This window comes from Myxine glutinosa, chromosome 14, assembly GCF_964187855.1.
Source record: "Myxine glutinosa chromosome 14, kmMyxGlut1.1, whole genome shotgun sequence".
Classification (NCBI taxonomy): domain Eukaryota; kingdom Metazoa; phylum Chordata; class Myxini; order Myxiniformes; family Myxinidae; genus Myxine; species Myxine glutinosa.
The window spans coordinates 52618431-52639606 of record NC_136274.1 but is presented as its reverse complement, the minus strand read 5'-3'; the positions used below and the strand labels follow the sequence as shown (position 1 = coordinate 52639606).

Sequence of the window (21176 nt, the reverse complement as noted above, 5' to 3'; positions counted from 1 at the left end):
GGGAAGGCATTTCGTAGGCGTCGAGAGGTCTACAGGAGAGGACAACTGGGCGGTAGTTTTGGTGGGGGCCGCAATCAAAATTATTATGGAGGCTCCCTGAGTTACGGCCGCTCCCGAAGGAAGGATTGGCAAAGTAGGGGCCGAGAAGGAGACCGCTATTCATGGGACTACAGGGACCAGTGGTCCCACCCTAATTATTAGGGAAGTTCTGAGAAGTTGAAGCACTGAAGGCGGCGGAGCCGCCGAGCCAAGATTCCTACACGAATTAACCGTGAACGCCGTTCCTAAAGGCGTCCATGTAGTGAACTTTCATGCACGGACTAACCGTGAACTCCACGTTCCTCAAGGCGCCCCTGTAGAGAACTTTCCTGCACGGACTAACCGTGAACCCCGCGTTCCTAAAGGCATCCATGTAGTGAATACTCGGCTTGGCCTCCCGGAAAAAGGGAAAAAGTGTTATCGAGTTGCTTAACTTTGGATCTTTGATCAACCCCTTAACCTTCATTCCCAAGAAACTCACGGTCAAAGTCAGAGGGTCATGAGATGGAGTTTGATTTGGCAGGGACAAGGTCGTTGTTGGTACTTAGTCCAGAGGGAGTAATCTGGAGGGGTTGAGTTATCTGGTTTGTTTCTCCAAATTGGCCGGCGAAGAAAGTTTTCGCTGGGTTCAAACTTTCTTTCTTGAAGGGGGGGAGTGTTACATATTTATGTGAATGTATGGGAATTACCATTCAGGTCTTTGCTTATCCGTGTGGAGTATATTAAGTTGTTGTGGTTGGAGGGTCAGGAGCCCTTCGGAGGGAGTGGCCGGAAACGGAAGTGGCCGGAAACGGAAGTGACCGAAAAGGAAAGAAGAAAAGACACGAGGGAACAGGACGGGTCTTCTTTTTGATCTTCCTCGCCCCGCGACGACAAAAGGTGGAATCGACCTCGCGCTGCGTGGAAAACAGAGGCGTTCCGAAACCCGTTTGGCGAGAGGAGTTACCTGGACGCGTAACTACCTTTTGACACGTCAAGTCCCCGTGAGTTCGTGCACGGAACCAAGCGGTCGCACGTCGAGCCTCGCGCGCGTTGCAACCCGTGCTTGGTTTTGCCCCGTCTACAAGGACGCGTACGGGTCGCACGTTGAGCCTCGCACGCGTTGCAAACCGCGCTTGGTTTGCCCCGTCTACAAGGACGCGTACGGGTCGCACGTCGAGCCTCGCGCGCGTTGCAACCCGCGCTTGGTTTTGCCCCGTCTACAAGGACGCGTACGGGTCGCACTTTGGGGCCTCGCGCGCGTTGGAAGCCGCGCTGGATTTTGCCCCGTTGCTTGGCAAGGAGGGGCGCTGCAGCAGCTGTCCCCGGTACGAGACGGCACGTTTGGAGCACGTCCGCCCGGGGTTCGTTCAACCGCCCGTGTGCGGAGACGAGAGACATTGTGAGAGACATTGACCACGGAGGGAGTCGGGAGTGGGGCTCACGTGAGGAATATATAAGATGGCCATCTTAGAGTTAGTGTAGATGAGTTTGCATCTTTGTAATATTGATTGTGCATTGTTGATGGTTGTTGATTGCTCAGGGAATATATTATTGATTATTCCGGATCCTTGGTGTGGGGTTTCTTCTTGACCGGAATTCATATGGGTTGCGTTACGAAAGCTCATATATATCATCCTACTTGCTGGCGAAGGTCCTCTCACGGTCCGGGGGTCACCGAGACCAGGTAGTCACCGAGGGGACCACGTAACAGTATATATAAAAATATCTCGCGCTTTATATTTCACCTGTATGCAGCATACAAGTTGGCAGGATGGCCTGGACTGGAGGTACGCACACTTGACTCTAAACTGTCCAGCCTGGGTTTGAATCCCGACCCAGCTATAACCTGTCATGAGTGAATCACAGGCAGGGTGATTCATCAATGTGTGTACCGCTAAACTGGGCGCCCCGTTTGCGTCCCATTAGTTGTTGGATGTTAAGGATCTCACCGTGTTTTCCACAAAGAGAAGGCGAGCTATCGCCGGCACTCTGAACAAGTTGTGGCCTGGCATGCTCTTCTCCTCTGCCGTTATATACATCCTCCTCGGCATCTTTTTCCAGAAGAGCCCTGTCTCGTCACAGTTGAAGATTTGCTGGGGGATGTATCGTTCGGCTTCTATCAGTTCGGCAAAAGTTATAATAAAATCTTCAGCTGCCTTCACATCCGCCTCACCAAGTCGACAACACGCACACCTCGCTCATGTTTTTCGACGATTGCGTGTTTTATATCCAAGCACATCATCCTCTTCTTCTTCTCAGTACTGCCCTTGGCACTCAATTTCTTAGGACCCATGGTTAAAACTAAGAAATTTTCCAAAATAACCAAAATGCGAAAACAAAGCAGCAGCGATATACGGCAGAGATGCTTGCACGGCAAGATAACCACGTGACCGGAACCCACCTGGTGGCGGGTGGCGTAAGCTCCAAAATAACCAAAATGCAAAAACAAAGCAGCAGCGATATACGGCAGAGATGCTTGCACGGCAAGATAACCACGTGACCGGAACCCACTTGGTGGCGGGTGGCGTAAGCTCGTAACTCAGATCTCGGCTCGCATCTCAAAGCAATAAACCGCCCGAGCGACGGCTCGTATCTCGGAAAACTCGTAAGTTGGTGCACTCGTAAGTCAAGGTTTCACTGTATATATATATATATACAGTAATCCCTCGCTATATCGCGCTTCACTTTTCGCGGCTTCGGTACATCGTGGGTTTTTCTCGCTAGTATATGTAAAATTATATATCGGATTTTTCATTATATCGCGGGATTCTGCGGCCTATAGGTATTTTTATTTTTTTCGATTTTAATTATTTTTGCGGTAAAATAAGCATTTTCTAGCCTAAAAAATTAATAATAATAGAAATAAAAATATAACACATTAATTAAAACCTATATTAAAAGAATATTACAGTAAATCGAAATAAAATACGCATTATAAATGAGTAGACAAAGAATCGCGCGTATGGAAAACCAAGCTTGGGTTGCTTGCGCTAGTTTGCCCAGATGATTTCATACGCGGCACACTATTGGCAGATGGATGAGACGTGACCAATCAGAGCACGCTGTTCAGTATCCTGTGGTGTTGTGTTTTTGTGCATTTTGTGTAAAATTGTGAAGTTGTTTCAAGCCCTACGATGACGGGTAAACGTTCTGCGTCTTCTAAGGGTTCTGGCACTGAACCTAAGCGCCAGAGGAAGATGCTTAATATCGTAGAGAAGGTGAAACTCCTCGACATGTTAAAGGAAGGGAGAAGCTTTGCGGCTGTAGGCCGCCATTACGGGCTCAATGAATCTACGGTCCGGTACATTAAGAAGGACGAAAAGAATATAAGGGCGACGGCAGCAGTGTCCTTTAACCAGACAGCGAAAAGGGTGGTAACTTCACGCAATAAGGCCATTGTAAGGATGGAGTCTGCATTGGCCCTTTGGATCAGTGACTGCAGGAAGAAGAATATCCCACTGGATACCAACGTTATCCGTGAGAAGGCCAGGCAGCTTTACGCCAAGTTTGCTGAAGGCGCTGGCGACGACGACCCCGAATCCGAACCATCGACCGCATCTCCCACCAAACCAACCAAATTCGATGCCAGCAAGGGTTGGTTTGAAAAATTTAAAAAAACGATTTAAGCTAAAGAGCGTGGTCCTGCATGGAGAAGCTGCTTCTGCTGATAAAGCCGCCGCCGAGGGGTACGTGAATGAGACGTTCAGGACGATCATCGAGGAAGGGGATTATAAGCCTGAACAAGTTTTTAATATGGATGAGACAGCCTTATTTTGGAAACGGATGCCGTCTCGCACTTTCATCATGATCGAGGAAGCCAGAGCCCCTGGATTTAAGGCCCACAAAGATCGGGTGACTTTAGTAATGTGTGGGAATGCTGCGGGCTTTATGATAAAGCCTGGTCTTATTTATAAGTCCAAAAACCCAAGGGTCCTCAAAAACAAAAATAAGAACCTGCTGCCAGTGTTTTGGATGCACAACCAGAAGTCCTGGATTACGAAACTCCTCACATCGGATTGGTTCCACCAGTGCTTCATTTCCGAGGTCAAGCTTTATCTCGCAGAAAAAGGACTCGAGTTCAAAGTGCTGTTGCTCATGGATAATGCAGGAGGTCACGCGCTCGACCTGTCGTATGATGGCGTACAAATAGAGTTCTTACCGCCAAACACCACATCGCTGATACAGCCCATGGATCAAGGTGTCATTCGCGCATTTAAGGCACTTTATACGCGAAACACCCTGCAGCACCTGGTCGAGGCTATGGACTCAGACGAAAACGTCTCGCTGAAGGTGTACTGGCGTGAGTACACCATTGCAACGTGTCTGCAAAATATTCAGATGGCCATAAAGGAGATGAAGACAGAAACTTTGAATGCCTGCTGGAAAAAATTGTGGCCAGAAGTAGTCCACGATTACGTGTACAAGGGTTTCTCTCCTGACGAAGTCCACCACTCTGCAGTAAGATAAGGCAGTGAAGCTGGCAAAATTACTAGGAGGAGATGGCTTCAATGATATGACTCCCGATGACGTTGAGGAGCTGCTCGAAACCCACTCAGATCCGTTAACGGACGAAGACCTGGCGGAGATGACGAAGTCAGCAAGTGAGGAAGAAGAAGAGGAAGAAGAGGGTTCAGGGGATGAAGAAGAAGAAGGCCTATCACTGGAATGCCTCGCAACCCTAGTGAGAATGGCAAAATAACTTAAGGAAAGGGCTGAAGAATGGGACCCCCAGATGATTCGTTCGTTGAAGTTCAGAAATGTAATCGACTGAGGCATTGAAGTCTATAAAAACCTCCTCGCCCAGAAGAAAAGGCAGCGCCAGCAACTGCCCATCACTATGTTCCTCACCCGAAAAAAGAAAGAAGACACGCCTACGTCTTCAGCACGAAAAGAAGTTCCGGACGACGACGAAGATACTGCACCACCTGACGAGGCGCCTGCTGAAGTGGCGCCTTCAGAAGAGCTGTAATGCTCTTCTTTGCTGTGCAGTACAGTAAAAACTATTATTGATAGACTTACCCATTATCTATTACAGTATTTTCAAATACTAGGGCATGCCCGTACGTGGGTGCCCGTTCCTTGCCAAAAAAAAAAAAAAACGCTACCCGTACGCTCTACCCCGCCCGTACGCCCGTAAACAAAAAAAACAATGCTCTTCGCTTCCGCCCTTCGCTCTGACTGAATTGGGAGAAATAATGCGCATAAGAAATCGAGAAATTATTATTTTCTCCAGAAGAAATCGAATTACGAACCGTAATGGCGCACGCGCTGGGCTCGGCTCGCTCTCACATCGGCCACGCCTACGCAACAAAGCGTTCTGTGATTGGCTGCCGGAAGTGAAGTCTTCACTGTCCGGAAGGTCGCAAATCGCAGTTACGATGAATCGCAAATTAGTTTTAATTAGTTTTAAAACATAGTTTAACGGCAACATAGTTTTCCAACGTGAAATAAATGAATACGCTCTCAAATGTGCCGTCCGAGGCAGAGTCTGTTCGCCACGTTCGGCACACGTGATAGCTCGCTGCTCTCTGATTGGTTGAATCGTTTTTTGGACATAGCTCGGTAACTACTTCTCCGATTAATATGAAACCTTGAAAAGGCACATCCTCGGGTCCCCAGCAATATACCTGGCAAGTTTCAAGTATATCGGACCGGTAGTTGTCGAGAAACAGCGGTCACAGACAAACATACATACATACATACATACAAACATACAAACATACAAACATACACACAGAGATTACTGGAATTATAGATAGATACTGTACAGCTATATATACACGTACAAATATTTTTCTAATACGTAAGGATGGGTCTCAAAAGTGTGTTTAAGTGTAGAAAGGGTTTATAAGAGCGTGGGAAAGGTTTATAAGAGTATGGGGAGGGTTTTTAAAGGCTTAAAATATATAAAAATAATAAAATTAATATATGGTTTCTATTTCGCGGATTTTCACCTATCGCGGGGGGTTCTGGAACGTAACCTCCGCGATAAACGAGGGATGACTGTGTATATATATATATATATATATATATATATATATATATATATATATATATATATATATATATATACATATATATATATATCTCTCTCTCTCTCTGGAAAACCCTCCTATCTACTTTCTCAACAATCCTCAAAAAAGTTCGGTCACTCCAGCTTTTGGGTCTCACGATCTGCCATGATCTTTCCTGGGAAACCACATTTCCAAGCTGGCCTCCACAGCCAGTCGCCGACTGGGCATCCTCCGCCGTGCGAAATCTTTTCTTGACGCTTCTGACCTCCTCACCACATTCATAGCTTTCATCCACAGCTTTATGAAGCACTGCTCTCCCCTCTGGGCTGGTGCTCCTGCCTCACACCAAGCTCGGCTTCACACTGTTGCAGAAACCAAAGCTTTCAGAATCATTGGAATCTCCCGCGATGAAGCTGATTCTGAGGTCCTTTCTCTCTCACCGTAGGCAGGTTGGTGGTCTTTTTGTCTTCTACCGACTCCTCTCAGGCCTAGCTCCCCCTTCTCTGTCTGTGCTGTCCCCCAAATATTTCTTTAGGACGCACAATATCTGCCAGCAACCCTCTTCTGCTGAAACAACCAAAATCAAGACTCTCTGCTCACCGTCACTCCTTCATTCCTCTTTTTTCCTGCCTCTGGAACAAACTCCCTCACCCTCTTCAATCCCACTCCTCCCTCCAGGTCTTTAAAACGGCTGTCCACCACCATCTCTTATCTTCCCCCATCCAAAACCTTGATCCTTTCTACCCCCCGTTAACACACTCCAAATCCACCTTTTTCATTCTCCGACGCTCCCACCCCCCACCCCCCTCCCATGCCTCCTCCCCCCAAGCCCTCCCCCTCCCACAGATCTTCCGATGTCCCTGTTCTCTACTGTTGTTGTGCTTGTGTGCTTCCCTCTCTCCTCCTCTTATCTCCCGCTCCCTTTATTACATATTTTATGTGCCGGTTATGTTTTTTGTGTTTAATGTGTTAGCTCTTACATGAGCCTCGATTTTCTATCCAATAAAATAAAAATATACAAGTGTCCATCTTGTTTACACTGTGTTCCCCACCTCAGCCCTCCTGATGTGCCTGTTCTCTACTGTTGTTGTGCTTCCCCCTCCCCCTCTTGTCTTCCGCTCCATTTATTATACAGTATGTTCTGTGTGTTAGCTCTGATATGAGCCTTAACTTCGTATACAAAAAAAATCCCATCACTGGTTCACAAGTTAGCGGGACCCCTGACCTTTGACCCCATAATAGAATCTGTTTATCTTTACATCATTATACATACTTGGCTTAGCGGTTAGGGTGCTGGCTTGGGATCCTAGGATCCTGGGTTCAAATCCCGGTCGATCGCTGAATTAACACCAGGGGGGTTGACTCAGCCTGTCATCCTTCCGAGGTCGGCAAATTGAGTACCAGGTCACTGGTAATTCCCTGTGTGTCGCAAGAGACGACTAACAGGGTTGGCGACAGGAAGGGCATCTGGCCATAAAACATTGCTTCAAAAAAAAAAAGGGGCCCACGGTGCCCGAAAAAGGCCAACCCCTGCTCTGTGGGGAAAATGGCCTCTAAAGGTGGTTCATTATACATACCTGTACCAAGTTTAACTTTGTTCCTTTCAGCCATTATCAAGTTATCATGGAAACGAAAACATATTACAGACTGACCTTTGACCTCTTGACCCCAAAATCTAAGCAGTTCCCCTTTACATCATTATACATGCCAATACCAAGTTTGACTTAGATCCCTTCAGCCGTTCTCAAGTTATCGCGGTAAAGAAAACCCATCACAGCCGGACGGACAACCTGAAAACATAATGCATCCGGCGACTTAATCGGCGGAAGCATAAAAAGGTTTGCCCTTCGTGCGAGCAAAACAAACATAAACAAAAGTCTACAAACACATAAATAATGGCAATTAAACAAATGGTGGCACAAACCATCAAAAGCCTTTTTCAGGTCACCATCTTGAGGAGGATTCTGAAACTTCACATTTTTGTCTGTCCACCAAGCAATCCCCGTTTTGAGCAGTGGCACAGACACGTTTTTTCCTTGATAGTAGAGCTTCAAAGTGTCTAAGTTGGGGGGAAGGGGGTGGAGCGGGATTAGGCATTGCACTCCTTATGCATATACCACATTACAACTTCACGCTACTTTACCGTAACAGTCGATGCATGCATACATATATATATATATATATATATATAGATATACATTTACCTCTTGGCTATCCTGCCAACCCATAAAGACAGAATGCAAGCCCTCTGACAGGTGACATTCGGATGGGGAACATGGGTTACGCAAGTCTTTGACCCAAAACGTACCACAGCTCCATGCATTATTAAATGGTTGTACAGTTGCAGAAGCACACTTAGCCGAACAGCAAAGCAACCCAACTCACCATTCTCACTCATCGCCAAGCGCTTACCATTAAACATGCTGTTGGCAATGGCACCACACGGAGCGTACGGCACCGAGTTGTTCGTGGCATATGGTGCACACTCGCTACTCGGATCCTGCAAATCATTACGGTTTATTGTGCGGCTGCATTATACAACAATGCACAAGTTAAACCTAAGGTTTCTAGCAGATTCCAATAAAACAACCACATATACCGACTTTCAATGAGGAGACGACGCCGTAGAGTTGATTATCATCGCGGGACTTGACGTAGCGACGGTGGTTCTGATAGAAGTTGGACAGCCCATAATACATGTATACCTGGCCCTGGGTAAAGCAAAAACAAAGCAGGCAGTTTTGGCTTGAACGTTCCACGGAATTGAAGTCACACAGCAAGAGCTCAGTATCCAGGAATGAAATATGTCGGCGGATATTAAAGGATAAAGCACAGACAAACCCTGTGGGTTGGCATCCATGGGGAGGATGAATTTTCTCCTTAATTGCCCCACAGTGAGGAGAGAAAAGCAACGTCATAAAGATGGTGTTGCCAATACCCAGTGCCCCAGGAAATTTGTCACTTCCCCCAAACTCAAGGCCTGTTTGAAGTTTGCGTGTTGCGTTTTGAGGCTCCTCCACAAGCCGTAAACCCGATAAGAGAAAAGAAAAAAAAACTAGAACGGCACTCTTCGACGTCACGACATTGAATGATATGCCTCCGCCCACATTATTACATCATTATAATACTTGTATCAAGTTTGATTTAAATGCATCCAGCTGTGCCCAAGTTAGCACATTTTTACCTGACATGACCTCTGACTTATTAACCCCAAAATTTAATTAGTTCATGTTTACATCATTATACATACCTGTACCAAGGTTTAATTTAAATCCCTTTAGCTGTTCACAAGTTCTCCCATTATTACCTGACATGACCTCTGACCTTTGACCTTGAGACCCCCGAAATCTAATCAGTTGATCTTTACATCATTATAGATATCTGGACCAAGTTTGAATTGGATCACTTCAGCCGTTCTCAAGTTATAGACCTTTTCCAGACTTTGACCTTTGACCTCTTGCCCCAAAAATCGAATCAGTTAATCTTTACATCATTATACATACCTGTACCAAGTTTGAATTAGATCACTTCAGCCGTTCTCAAGTTATAGAACTATTACAGATTTGACCTTTGACCTCAAAATCTAATAAGTTAATCTTTACATCATTATAGATATCTTTACTAAGTTTGAATTAGATCACTTCAGCCGTTCTCAAGTTATAGACCGATTACAGACTTAGACCTTTGACCCCAAAATTGAATCAGTTCATCTTTACATCATTCTACATAAGTGTACCAAATTTGGTTAGAATCCCATCACTGGTTTACAAGTTATCGTGGTAACAGTATTTTTACCTAACATGATCTATGACCTTTGCCCTTTGACCTCGTGCCTCAAAAATCTAATCAGTTCATCTTTACCTCATCATACATGCCTGTGCAACGTTTGACTAAGATCCCTTTAGCCGTTCTCAAGTTATCGCGGTAAAGAAAACCGATCATGGACGGACGGACAGCCGGATGGACAACCTGAAAACATAATTGCATGACGGGCATAAAACTTCAAATGGAACCCCGTCATACCTCAAAATCTTCTTCCAGCGTGAAATTCAGCTTGCATGTGCAATTGCTATTAGTGAGGTTCGAGTTGGCACACTTATTGCAATCTCCCTGATCCGTGTAATCAATCTATGGTATGGGAAGAGCAACAGCAGAACCATCGACAGCAGCTATACAGTTACAGTGTCAGCATTTTATTACTGCAGCATTCACTTCACCAGGAGAACGTTAAGTATGACAATGGAAGTCATCGATCTGTGGAAAGGCCTTCAAATAATGATTTGGGGAACACGAAGGACATTAATATTTTAATAGTTAATGGATTTGAAAATATCTGCAACAGCATTACAGAGGGCACACCATAACGTCACGTTGAATAAGACAACCACAACCCCTATCGTCTCAATCCTCTTCATCTTATTGTGGCAAATACAGAGAAATGCAAAACACTTTCAATTCCTATATTTCATAATTCACAAAAAGATTGATTAATTAGACTGAATTGTATAGTACCGTTCAAAAAACAAACACACAACACACACTCCCAAAGAAAGAAGTTCCATGCTGATGGGGATATTAAAAATCGAATTGCTTGACTTTGTCAAGTGGGCAAGACATATTCTGAACTCCACAAGCTCCTGAAGAAGGAAGACATCCATATTTCTCTGCCTACCATAAAGAGTTCCAGAAAACTGGTTCTACTGCAAGGGAAAAGGGATCTGGCAGGCCTGGAGCCACTAAAAGTAAAGATGACAGGCGACTGAAAAGAAAGAAAAGCCTGCAGAAACTGCCAGAGGAGTTCAGAACTACTAAAAGCAAGACTGTTTCCAGAAGGACTATCACAAGAAGGTTGACTGATGCTGGTTTTGACTCAAGAAGATGTGCGAAGAAGCCTCTATTTTCCAAGAAAAACATTCAGGACAGATTGCACTTTTTGGCTGAATATGGGAACTGTGATCCAGACTGGTTTCAGAGAGTTCTGTGGAGTGATGATTCAAGATTTCAGCTTTGTAGTGATGCCCCAGAACATTGCCTTCGCAGATCTGGTGAGACATTCAACCCTGGGTGCATTTCAACAACCGTGAGGCATGGAGGAGGAGGTGGAATAATTTCTTCTGCTGGTGTTGATGAGCTGAAAATATGTTAACAGTCAATTACTTTACTGCAAAGGAATACCAGAATATATTAGGGAAAGGATTACTTCCCAGCCTCCAAAAGTGATTTCCTGGAGAACAAAAGTTGCCCATACTGCAAGAGCCACCAAAAAGTGGTCGGAGAAAAAGTCCCTGAAACTTGTGTTCTGGCCTGGTCAGAGTCCCAATTTTGACCCCATAGAGAATCTTTGGGCCTATATTCAGCACAAACCGATTGGAAATTTTTTTGCAAATTCTGATCAACTTTGGGAAGCTGTGAAACATGAACGGGACAATATTGACATTTCTCGGTGCAGGAAGCTTTGTGAAAGTTTGAACAAAAGACTGGATTAATTAACCCTTTGAGTACGGATGACGTCCAGTGCGGCAACCCGCGAAAAAGTTTTGTGTACGGATGACGTTACTACACGTCATCGATTATACCTATAAATAGATCGTCAGTACGTGGTTGCATTCCAGTAATGCCAAATTAAAAACCCATACCGGGGGTATTTTTATCAAAAAAAAAAAATCCCATAATCAAAGGGTTAAAGAAAGCAAAGGGACAAGCAATTTCATGCTGGGTTGTACAGTTATTTCTGCATGTGCTGGTGTTTTTTTTTTTTATGTTTTAATGTTTTTAATGTATGGTAAAATAGTTATGACAAAAAATGTTTAAAAATTGGCTTGGTTCATTTTTTGCCCCGGAGTGTATGTGTAGATCAGTGACAAAAAAAAATCTCATTTTATTCAATTTTAAATGTACGCTGTAATACCAAAATGTGATAAGGTCAAGGGGTGTGAATACTTTCTGAAGGCGATATATAAATATACGATTCCAACAGTCTGCTGATGCAGCAGTAGAGGTACTGGGACGACTGGAAAGGTTGATGCGGTGGGCAAGAATGGGATTTAAAGCAAGAAAGTCGAGGAGTGTGGTAGTGAGACAAGGAGTGGTGGATAATATGCACAGGTTTGAGCTGGGAGGGGAGGTGGTTCCATCATTGGTAGAGGCCCCTGTGAAGAGTTTGGGAAGATGGTATACAGTGGAGTTGAATGATGTGGGAAGAGTGGAGGAGGTGAGGAACAAGCTTTTGAGATGTTTGAAGAGGATTGATGGATGTGGTTTGCCAGGTAAGTTGAAGGTATGGTGTTTGAAGTTTGGGTTGATGCCACGAGTATTGTGGCCATTGATGATGTATGATATTGTGATTGGGCATGTAGAGAGGATGGAGGTTGTGGTGAGTGGGTTTGTGAGGAGGTGGTTAGGAGTGCCACGCTGTTTGACGAACATTGCCTTTTATGGTCAGGGTGGAAAACTCCAGTTTCCCTTGACATCATTAACCGAGGAGTTTAAGGTGGTGAGGGTGCGGGAGTTCATGATGTTTTGGGATTCAAGTGATGCAGTGGTAAAGAATGCTCTCCCAGAGAAGAAGGGAAGTCGGAAGTGGAATGCAAGAGCAGAGGTGGACGAGATGGAGGAGCGGTTGCAACAGGAGGAGGTCATGGGGATGGTACAGCATGGCTTGGGGTGGATGGAGCATGAGCGATGGGGTAAGGCATGTGTGAAAGAGAGGAGGAAGATGGTTGAGAAGAAAGGAAGAGGAGGGGAGATATGTGAAAGCAGTCTGTCAGGCACAGCAAGGTGCTTGGACTAAGTGGGAAGGTGTGCGGGTGAGGATATTGAAGTGGCAAGAGATTTGGAGGATGGAGCCAATATTGTTGAATTTCCTGTTGCGGGCAATGTATGATGTGCTTCCGTCACCAGTAAACTTGAGATTGTGGGGGTTGTTGCAGGAGGATAGATGTTATTTGTGTGGAGGTGTGGGAACGGTGCAGCATGCACTGAGTGCATGCTCAATAGCATTGGCAGCAGGAAGATACAGGTGGCGACATGATCAGGTGCTGGCGGTGGTGGTGCAGATGGTGCAACAAGAGGTGCTGAGATCGAGAGAGAGAAGAGTGGAGAAGGAGACTGATGGGGGAGAGGTGTGGCTTGTCAAAGAGGGCCAAGTGGTAAGAGGTGGAAAGAGGAGGAGGTGGAAAGCAAGAGGGCTGTCAGATGCTTGTGATTGGCAGGTGGTGGCAGACCTAAAGCCACAATTGGTATTCCCAGAGGAGATCTGTGTGACAAGGTTGCGGCCTGACATTGTCATTTGGTCAAGTGCAACAAGACAGGTCATCTTAGGGGAGTTGTCGGTACCTTGGGAAGAGAACATGGAGGAGGTGCACGAGAGGAAGAGAGGAAAGTACAGTGAGCTGGAGGCAGAGTGCCGGGAGAAGGGTTGGCGCGTTTCGTGCCAGCCATTTGAGGTGGGGTGTAGAGGGTATATTGGCAATTCCTTTTCTGCATTTCTTGCTAGGCTGGGAGTGTGTGGGACAGAAAGAAGGAGGATGTGTGACAAGGTGGCCCAGGTTGCCTTGAAAGGCTCATTTTGGATATGGAGGAAGTTTATGGAGGCACGGCGAACGGTGTAGGTTGGTTGTGTGTGTGTGGATTTTTATTTTATTTTTTTGTATCATTATTACTTCTTATTTTGTGTATATGAGTGAGTGGGTGAGGGTGTGTGTTTTTGCATGAATTAATTTTTGCATGAGTGTGTTTTTGTGTGTTGAGTGGTGTATGATGTAAGTGTAGGTGGTTGTTTGGTTGGTGTTCTGTATGTATGTGTGTGTATGTGTGTGTATGAATGATCTGGTGTGTTTTGTTGGTGAGTGGTGAAGGGTATAAAGGTGGGTGTTTGAGTGTTCCACCGTGTTTGTTTGGTGCTGTGGATTCTGGATGTGGAGGTGTTGTTGTTGTTGTTGTTCGCACTGGCTGGGGGTGGGGGTATGTACGCATCCAGGTGCAGTTGCTGCATGTGGATGTGTACTTGCCCCTGCTGGCCCACCTTAGCTGACCGTATCGAGGTTGAAGGGCCGAAACGGGATGATGCTGAGGACCTCGACTGAGGACCTGGTGGTCAGTGCGGCACACTTGTGACCAGGTGTTTTTTGAATATATATATATATATATATATATACTGTATATACTTTTTCATGAATAACATGGATGTTTTGAGCAAGTGAGGCATTTTTACATTAATGAATAAAGGGCATTAGGAGATCCACAATACATTATTACGATATTTTGAATTGAATAATGACATTAAGAGACCGAGTTTTTTTTGGATTGGGGAATGAGGCAGTGAGGGCTGTAGTTGTATGAAGGGGAAATGGGGCAGCACCCCACATGATGTCCCCTGACAGTCCATCCCAGTGGAAAATAAAGACCACAAAAAATGGAGTTTTAACAAACTACTGAGGCGGTTTCACCAAACAGACAAATTAAATTGCCAAGTCTTAAATTTGCAACGATGTTAAAATTGCAGCTCCACTACGAGCCTTAGATAAAGTAGAAAAAAGAAGAAGTGTCATTCCACTCATGGATGTAGCGCATCGGCCTGTAGTCCTTTGTGGACACACATGCTACCACAGCTACCCTGTAAAATGATCCGGCTGTGTTTCAGTTTGTCTCCTCATATTTCAAAATTACGTGCAAGTGTACAAGCTTCTTCATGCAACTGACAATAATTGGACCCATTCTGATCTATAATATCGGCTTGAGGCAACAATCAGATAGATGATCAGGGGATCTATTGGGCACCATGTGTGTCTTGGATTAAAAAGAATAGGCTGCATATCTCAACTTTCAGCATTCACAACCCAATCAAATGAAAGACCAAATACTGCATTGGAGTCATCAGAAGGGAGAGCAAAGATGGAGTCATGAGGAGAAACCTGGATCGGATTCGGGTTTCAGCCACTACTCCTCTACCCCCAAACCCATCCAGGCGCAGCCAAATGAGCCTTACAGAAAATTTTCTGCAAGAATTCATTTCTCCTCGACAGATGGATAAAGAAAGAGAAATAGAAAATAAAACAGATAGAAGAAAAAGCAAGAATTAGAAGGAACAAGCATTCTGAGTATTGCGCTGCAATACATGTCCCCTACCAAAGTTCAAAGTGCCATAACTTTGTCAAAAATGATCGAATATGCAAATTTATGCACGGTTGATGCTGGTTTTCAAACTTGATCTGAGGTATGCTGAGACACGTGTGTCACGCCTCGCCTCTTTGATAAGCCCGCAAGGTCGCTCCGTGGAGCGGCCTGCACGTATCGCACTATGTGAATTATACAAATTATTACCAACTCACGGTCTGAGGTACTAGCGATTCAAGAGATATCCATTTTTTATGGCACATTGGAGAAGCCAATGCGAGGTTTCTTCTTCCTCAGCTTGTCACAACTCTGTCAAATGCGATCGATTTTAAAAAGTCAGAATTTGACCAAATCTGTTTTATTCGTTTGTTAATATACCTCAGCTATTGACAAATCTTAAATTAGAATTTTATTTGAGGTTAAAATGACCGCGACAGGTCGTGTCCAACGATGCTTTGAGTCTGTACATGTGATAAATAATTAAATCCGCACACTTGACGCCTCTTCTTCTTCACGCAATAACAACTTTTAGCTTCCAGACCGTACATCCAATCATCTTGAAATTTTGCACACTTGTTACTCTTCATGACTTCTACTATAGTATGAAGTTTCACGTCGATCAATAATGCGATTCAAGAGATATCCATTTTTAAAAAATATTTTCGTTTAATTAACGATATCTGCCAAACCACGTGAGCTATCGCAAATTCCAAAAGGACATTTTAGTGGACTGACATGCGGAACAGATCTGTGAAGTTTCCCCTCGATTGGATCAAAAATGAGGGAGGGGCTCGGTTTTAAAGGTTCATGCTTAAAAACGTCATAACTCTGAAACCATGTGACGCATGACGTCATGCTCGCTGACTTTTTTGTTCGTCATGGGTATGCGATTCTGCCTGCAAAGTTTGGCCTCGATCTGTTCAGCCGTTGCAGAGAAAAATTGGTTTGCGTGTTTTCACGAAAAACAATATGGCGCCCGAACCACGTGACCTGTGACGTCATAACTACCATAAAAATATTCTACAGAACGAGTCCCTCCTATGGTGAAAATTTGATCTCAATCGGTCCTATTATTGCAGAGAAAATCTTTTTTAAAGGAAATTAAAACTTAAAATGGCACTGAGTTGAGGATCATCAGAATTATCAGAATTCCCAAAGTTCAAAGTGCCATAACTTTGTCAAAAATGATCGAAACGTCGTGAAGTTCGAACTTGATCTGTAACTTATCATGAGGAAACGATGTGCCAAGTTTGAAATCATTAGCATTAAGCGTTTAGAAAAAAAGTTCGGAAAACTGTTCTTTGCGTGACGGACTGACGGACTGACAGACTGACGGACGGAGTGACGGCGTGCAAACCTATAGTCCCCTCAGGTGTACACCGGTAGGGGACTAATAAAGAGAAATGTGAAAAAGTAGAAAGAAATATGAAAGGAACAAAGCACAAAGATGGCGGGAAGAACCCAGATAAGGATTTCAGCAGTTACTCCCCAGGCTCAAAGCCAGTAACAGGTACACGCTACCATTAGTGGGAGGTAATGTACTAGTGAATGTTTTGCAGCTGTAGAGGAACCCAGGTAGGGTTTGAAACAGCAACGGGTCTACCTTGTGTAGCTTTTATGGTTGTTTTATGCAGCTATCTTCAGCTAGAAGAGCATGGGTGGAGTTTATTTATTTATAATCCTAGCCACCTGGGGTAATTGATTAGGTGAGAGTCGATTCGTTATCATCTCCAATGACAGGCCAAAGGCTTCATTTGGTCTTGTTACTGTATATATATTTACATATAATGCCAATAACGTCCCTATCATGACATTCAAGCCTCTTCATAAAGAATCAAATAATGTATTGTACTGTTCTCTGATCAAACAGCTGTATACTTCAAAATAAATCAACAACCAGGCTCGGTGGTGTTGTGGTTAGAGCATTTGCTCGGAGTCTGGGAAGGCGGCAGTTCAAACCACGGCAGAGTCATACGAAAGACTTTAAAATGATCCGTGCTGCTTCCTTGCTGGGCCATCGTTTTTCCGTAGAGCCGCTCCTCATTTTGCGGACCTTGGAAGGAGCCGGGCTAAGTCAACCCCTCAACCCAACTGGTCTTATTTACGGCACGACATGGACTTGAACCAAGGACGTCAATATCGTAAGCCAGCCACCTTAACCAACACTCTATTTGCAATTTGATTGGATGTTGAAGCTGTTTCTTGGCAAGGGTTACACTAGGTGGTTTGCCGTTGCCTTCCCAGAATTATTTGTCCATGCTCTATCCTTTTAAAATGTTGAGCATCAAGGAAGCAGCACCAACCACTTTTAAAACTAGACAGGCACTCTCGGTAGAGAGCAAACCTTCGCCAGGCTGAAGAGTTTACGTTTTGTATCCCACCGATAGGCCGGATCTGGATCCGGACATGAACCAAAATCGAATCGGCTTTTTGGCCCCCTTACCAAACTCATCCACCAAGTGTTGTCATTTCATGTCCAAAACTTTTTGAAATATCCTGCTATATATGGTTTTTGGCCCGATCACTCAATGGTGAAGAAGCACTTTAAAATTAAGAAATTTGCTTGTCCGGATTCGGATTTTCACAAATTCGTCCTCGTCGCACGCCCAGCATGTCCACCAAATTTCGTCCGAATTCATCCGAATCCGTCCATAACGTTTTGAGATATCCTGTTCACAGACAGGTTCATTGGCCGAGGTAGTAATAAGTGTTTGGCAAGACTCAGGTGGGATTTCAACCACCGAGCACGCAGATTCACAGCGGACACAGCGGACACACTCACCATTCCACCACCGAGTCTGGTTCTATTTTCAAGGAAACATTTTAATGCCCTGGATGTCCCACGTGTGAACCCGTCTGAGTGTTGTATCCTCAAAATCATGGGATCACGTGGTGTTGCCGACGTCTGCGCTGTACCTGAAACACCAAATAAATAAATAATCGTTCGAAATCGAGATTCCATGCAGACAGGGTTAAGGTTCACAGGACACTGTGTCCGAGAGCAGGACTCTGTCGATCAGAAATTGCATATCCATAAATGATCACACAGGACAAGACAAAAGCAACAACAAGAAGAGGAAGAAGAAGCTTATCGGAATACTAATAATTTGAACTTGTAACCTGTTAAATACATACTTCTGTCTACGGCTTTCCTTACCATTCGAGGTTTTTCTCATCGAAGTTAACATCCAATTGCGATTTGAAGTTAACTTAGGAAACTTGAAGTCATTTTGTTACCTCACCTGTGATGGGCGAAACTAGCAAAGGGCTCCGATCTGGGTGGGGTGCGAGTGTGATGAGGAAGGGATCGGTTTACCTCCTTCTCGCGGATGTTGTTCGAGGTGATGAGGAGACCGATACCCAGCGGGATGAAGATGATGGCGATGACGAAGAAGGCGGGAAGCACCGTGCCCGCCGTCAGGATGGGCTGCCAAGCCGGCAACCGCTGCTGCTTGAACGCCGTGTTGTCCGGCCGCTTGCTCGTCGGTTCCTCGTTCCCTTCCTTGTTATAACTCGTCGCCATTGTTATTTGTTTCAGATCGGCGTTGCGCTCTGGCGAATTTACCTTCGTCCTATCGGCGAAAATATCGAGCGCAAGAGGAAATATCCCCTTTGGGTTGAGAGGAGAACCCACACAGACACAATTAATGGAGAATAGCCTTCCGTTACGCCACAGAGGGAACGCCTCCCTCCATTGGTCCGTCAGGCTTCCGCGGTCTGACGTCACGATGACGTACCCGAAAATCAATGTTGTTGTTTGTACTTCCTTCATCGTCGGAGGAGAACGAAGCCATATTAAAATACTGCACACGTTTCCATTTGTCTGTCTGTCTGTTAACCTATAGACTCTAAAATGGATTTTAAAACTTACCTCCGTCGGAGTGTGGAAACTGACAGGTGTTACTCTCCCCAACAACTCTTTGCACAAGAATCCTCCTTACAGTCCATCAAGAGCTGTCAATCATCACTCATGCCTTTCCTAACCCCGCCCCTCTTCTACTCTCGCTGACACCCCCCGCCCCGCCCCCGCCTCTTACGTCATTTCTGCAGCACGAGCCGAGACGTCTCAATTCATGAGAACGGAAAAGAGTGGTGGAGTTTTAAAATGTCTCGTAAAAAGGACGTCAAGTCCTCTCATTCGTTCAAGAACCAGGAGGGGACGCACTATGACTATGAGATATACTGATACTGATAGTGATAGACAGGAGGCCAAAAATCCAAAATGATTGTCGACATTTGCAGGTTTCGGCAAAAAAAGACACGAGTTGTGACTGAAGGACAAAAACCTGGAATTGTTGGGACAACAGGTCTGTGTGTTAAATGAAAACCAAAGGAAATGGTGTCTTGTCTTGTCTGACCGATCCACGTGGTCGTGAAAACGACCGGACATCTTCGATCTACGCACACGCTGTCGCTGGGGCAACGTGATATTACCTGGAAGAAACGTCGCTCGCGAAGGGAATATAAAAGAACTCAGAATTGACAGGACCGAGGTCCACGCTCCAGGGTTGTCCAAAGGTCTAGTTTATCTGTCGTGAGCAAACACAACATTATCTTATCAGGTAGTTCGTGAAGTGGGTTTGTGTTAATGAACGAAGTCCATTGTAATTTATACACACACACACATCTCGTTTTTAGCCGGGTCGCAAGACGCTGGTCATAGAGTGCCCTCTGCTGTTGTTGTTGTTGTTCTTCTTCTTCTTCTTGCAGAGAAGACAAAACCTCAAAGCTCCACCCATTCTGGGAACCATAGCTCCACCCATTGTGGGAGAGGCTTCATATAAACAAATATCCACCGTTTTATTAACTCGCATAGCTTTGAGGCCTGTTTTGTAGGCCCGTGGTGTCTTCCTCTCTCACACAGTTTTATTTCAAATCAAATTCGATATATCATTTCATTTTTCACAGTCGCTAACATAGTGTTGCGAATATGGAATTTGGCCTCCATATCCGCTTGTAAATATTCCCCTATTTTCTCCGATACTCCCCAACTTTCCCCAATCCCCCATTCCCTAGTCCCATTGCATGTAAATAACAATCAGTAGAGCCGACCTTCCCCTTATTCCCCCATTAAATGTCGTGCCCAGGTCCACCGCACCACACGTAGACAACTTTCGGACATCTTCCTAGTTATTCTTAATCTATGTCAGTTAAGGCCTCGTTTCCATTAATTATGACTCTTCGTTGCACCAGAATGTGATTATATGGCATCAGTAGTGAGTTTAGGACCTTTCCCATACCTCCTCCCATCTTCTTCCCCAAACAACAACAATAACAACAACTACAACAACAATTACAACAACAACAGAGGGGATGGCGGCGGAGCGGGGGAGGATGCGTCCTCACACCGGCTCGATTAGCTCCAGACCATGCGCTCCACGGGGTTACCCCGAAGGGGCTGGCTGTCAGCTCCTCGTCGGGGGCGGAGCCAGTAACCCCCCCGCACGCACCCAATGAGAAGCAACGTGCCGATTCCACGAGGCGGAGCTAACGAGCCGAGGGCGTGTCACTCCCCGCCGGATATACGCAGCCGCTTGCCGGACGTGACGTGAGATGCGCCTCAGCTTGGAGACTGGAGAGAGAAGCCACGGCCACCCCCAGCGCGACGATACCTCCCCGCATCTCTGGACCGGACCGAGTCGATTCTGCCTTGAGCCAAGAGTGCACCTTGAGCCATCGCGACCTGCCTTTCCTTTTCATCAACCCCCGTGTGAGTCAGCATTTTGTCCCGTGTGTCTGTCGTCTGTCCGGGGTTAATATAAGAGTGTGTCTAAGTGCCTGTCTTCCTGTAATATACCTCTAGCCCCTGTAATCTAACCTTTTTCCGTACGAATATACTTGAGAATCGAAACGTTGGTGTCGTATTGTGTGATTGTAATCCAGCCGGGTGTCTTCTTTTTCTTATTGAGCCAGCGTAGCGCGACTTAGTCAACGGCGAGTATAATCGGGGTAACTTGTACGGATACGGCGGCCATCCCGCTCGGCCCACCATACCATCAAAGTCGTATCTGTAACAATTGGTGTCAG

At 45.3% G+C, this 21176-nt stretch overlaps 1 protein-coding gene across 1 annotated transcript in view; it reads right to left on the bottom strand.

Moving 5' to 3' along the window:
* Positions 1-18879, bottom strand: part of LOC137439769 (cell cycle control protein 50A-like) — a 42391-nt gene extending 23512 nt beyond the window's left edge. Inside the window, exons 1-5 of the mRNA XM_068135853.2 lie at positions 18466-18879; positions 10059-10163; positions 8639-8746; positions 8448-8535; positions 7960-8094 (exon numbers count right to left, since the gene is read on the bottom strand). Of these exons, the coding sequence (XP_067991954.1) occupies positions 7960-8094; positions 8448-8535; positions 8639-8746; positions 10059-10163; positions 18466-18672 (643 nt within the window). The 5' untranslated portion in view covers positions 18673-18879. The remainder of the gene's footprint in view (positions 1-7959; positions 8095-8447; positions 8536-8638; positions 8747-10058; positions 10164-18465) is intronic.
* Between the last annotated feature and the right edge of the window lie 2297 nt (positions 18880-21176).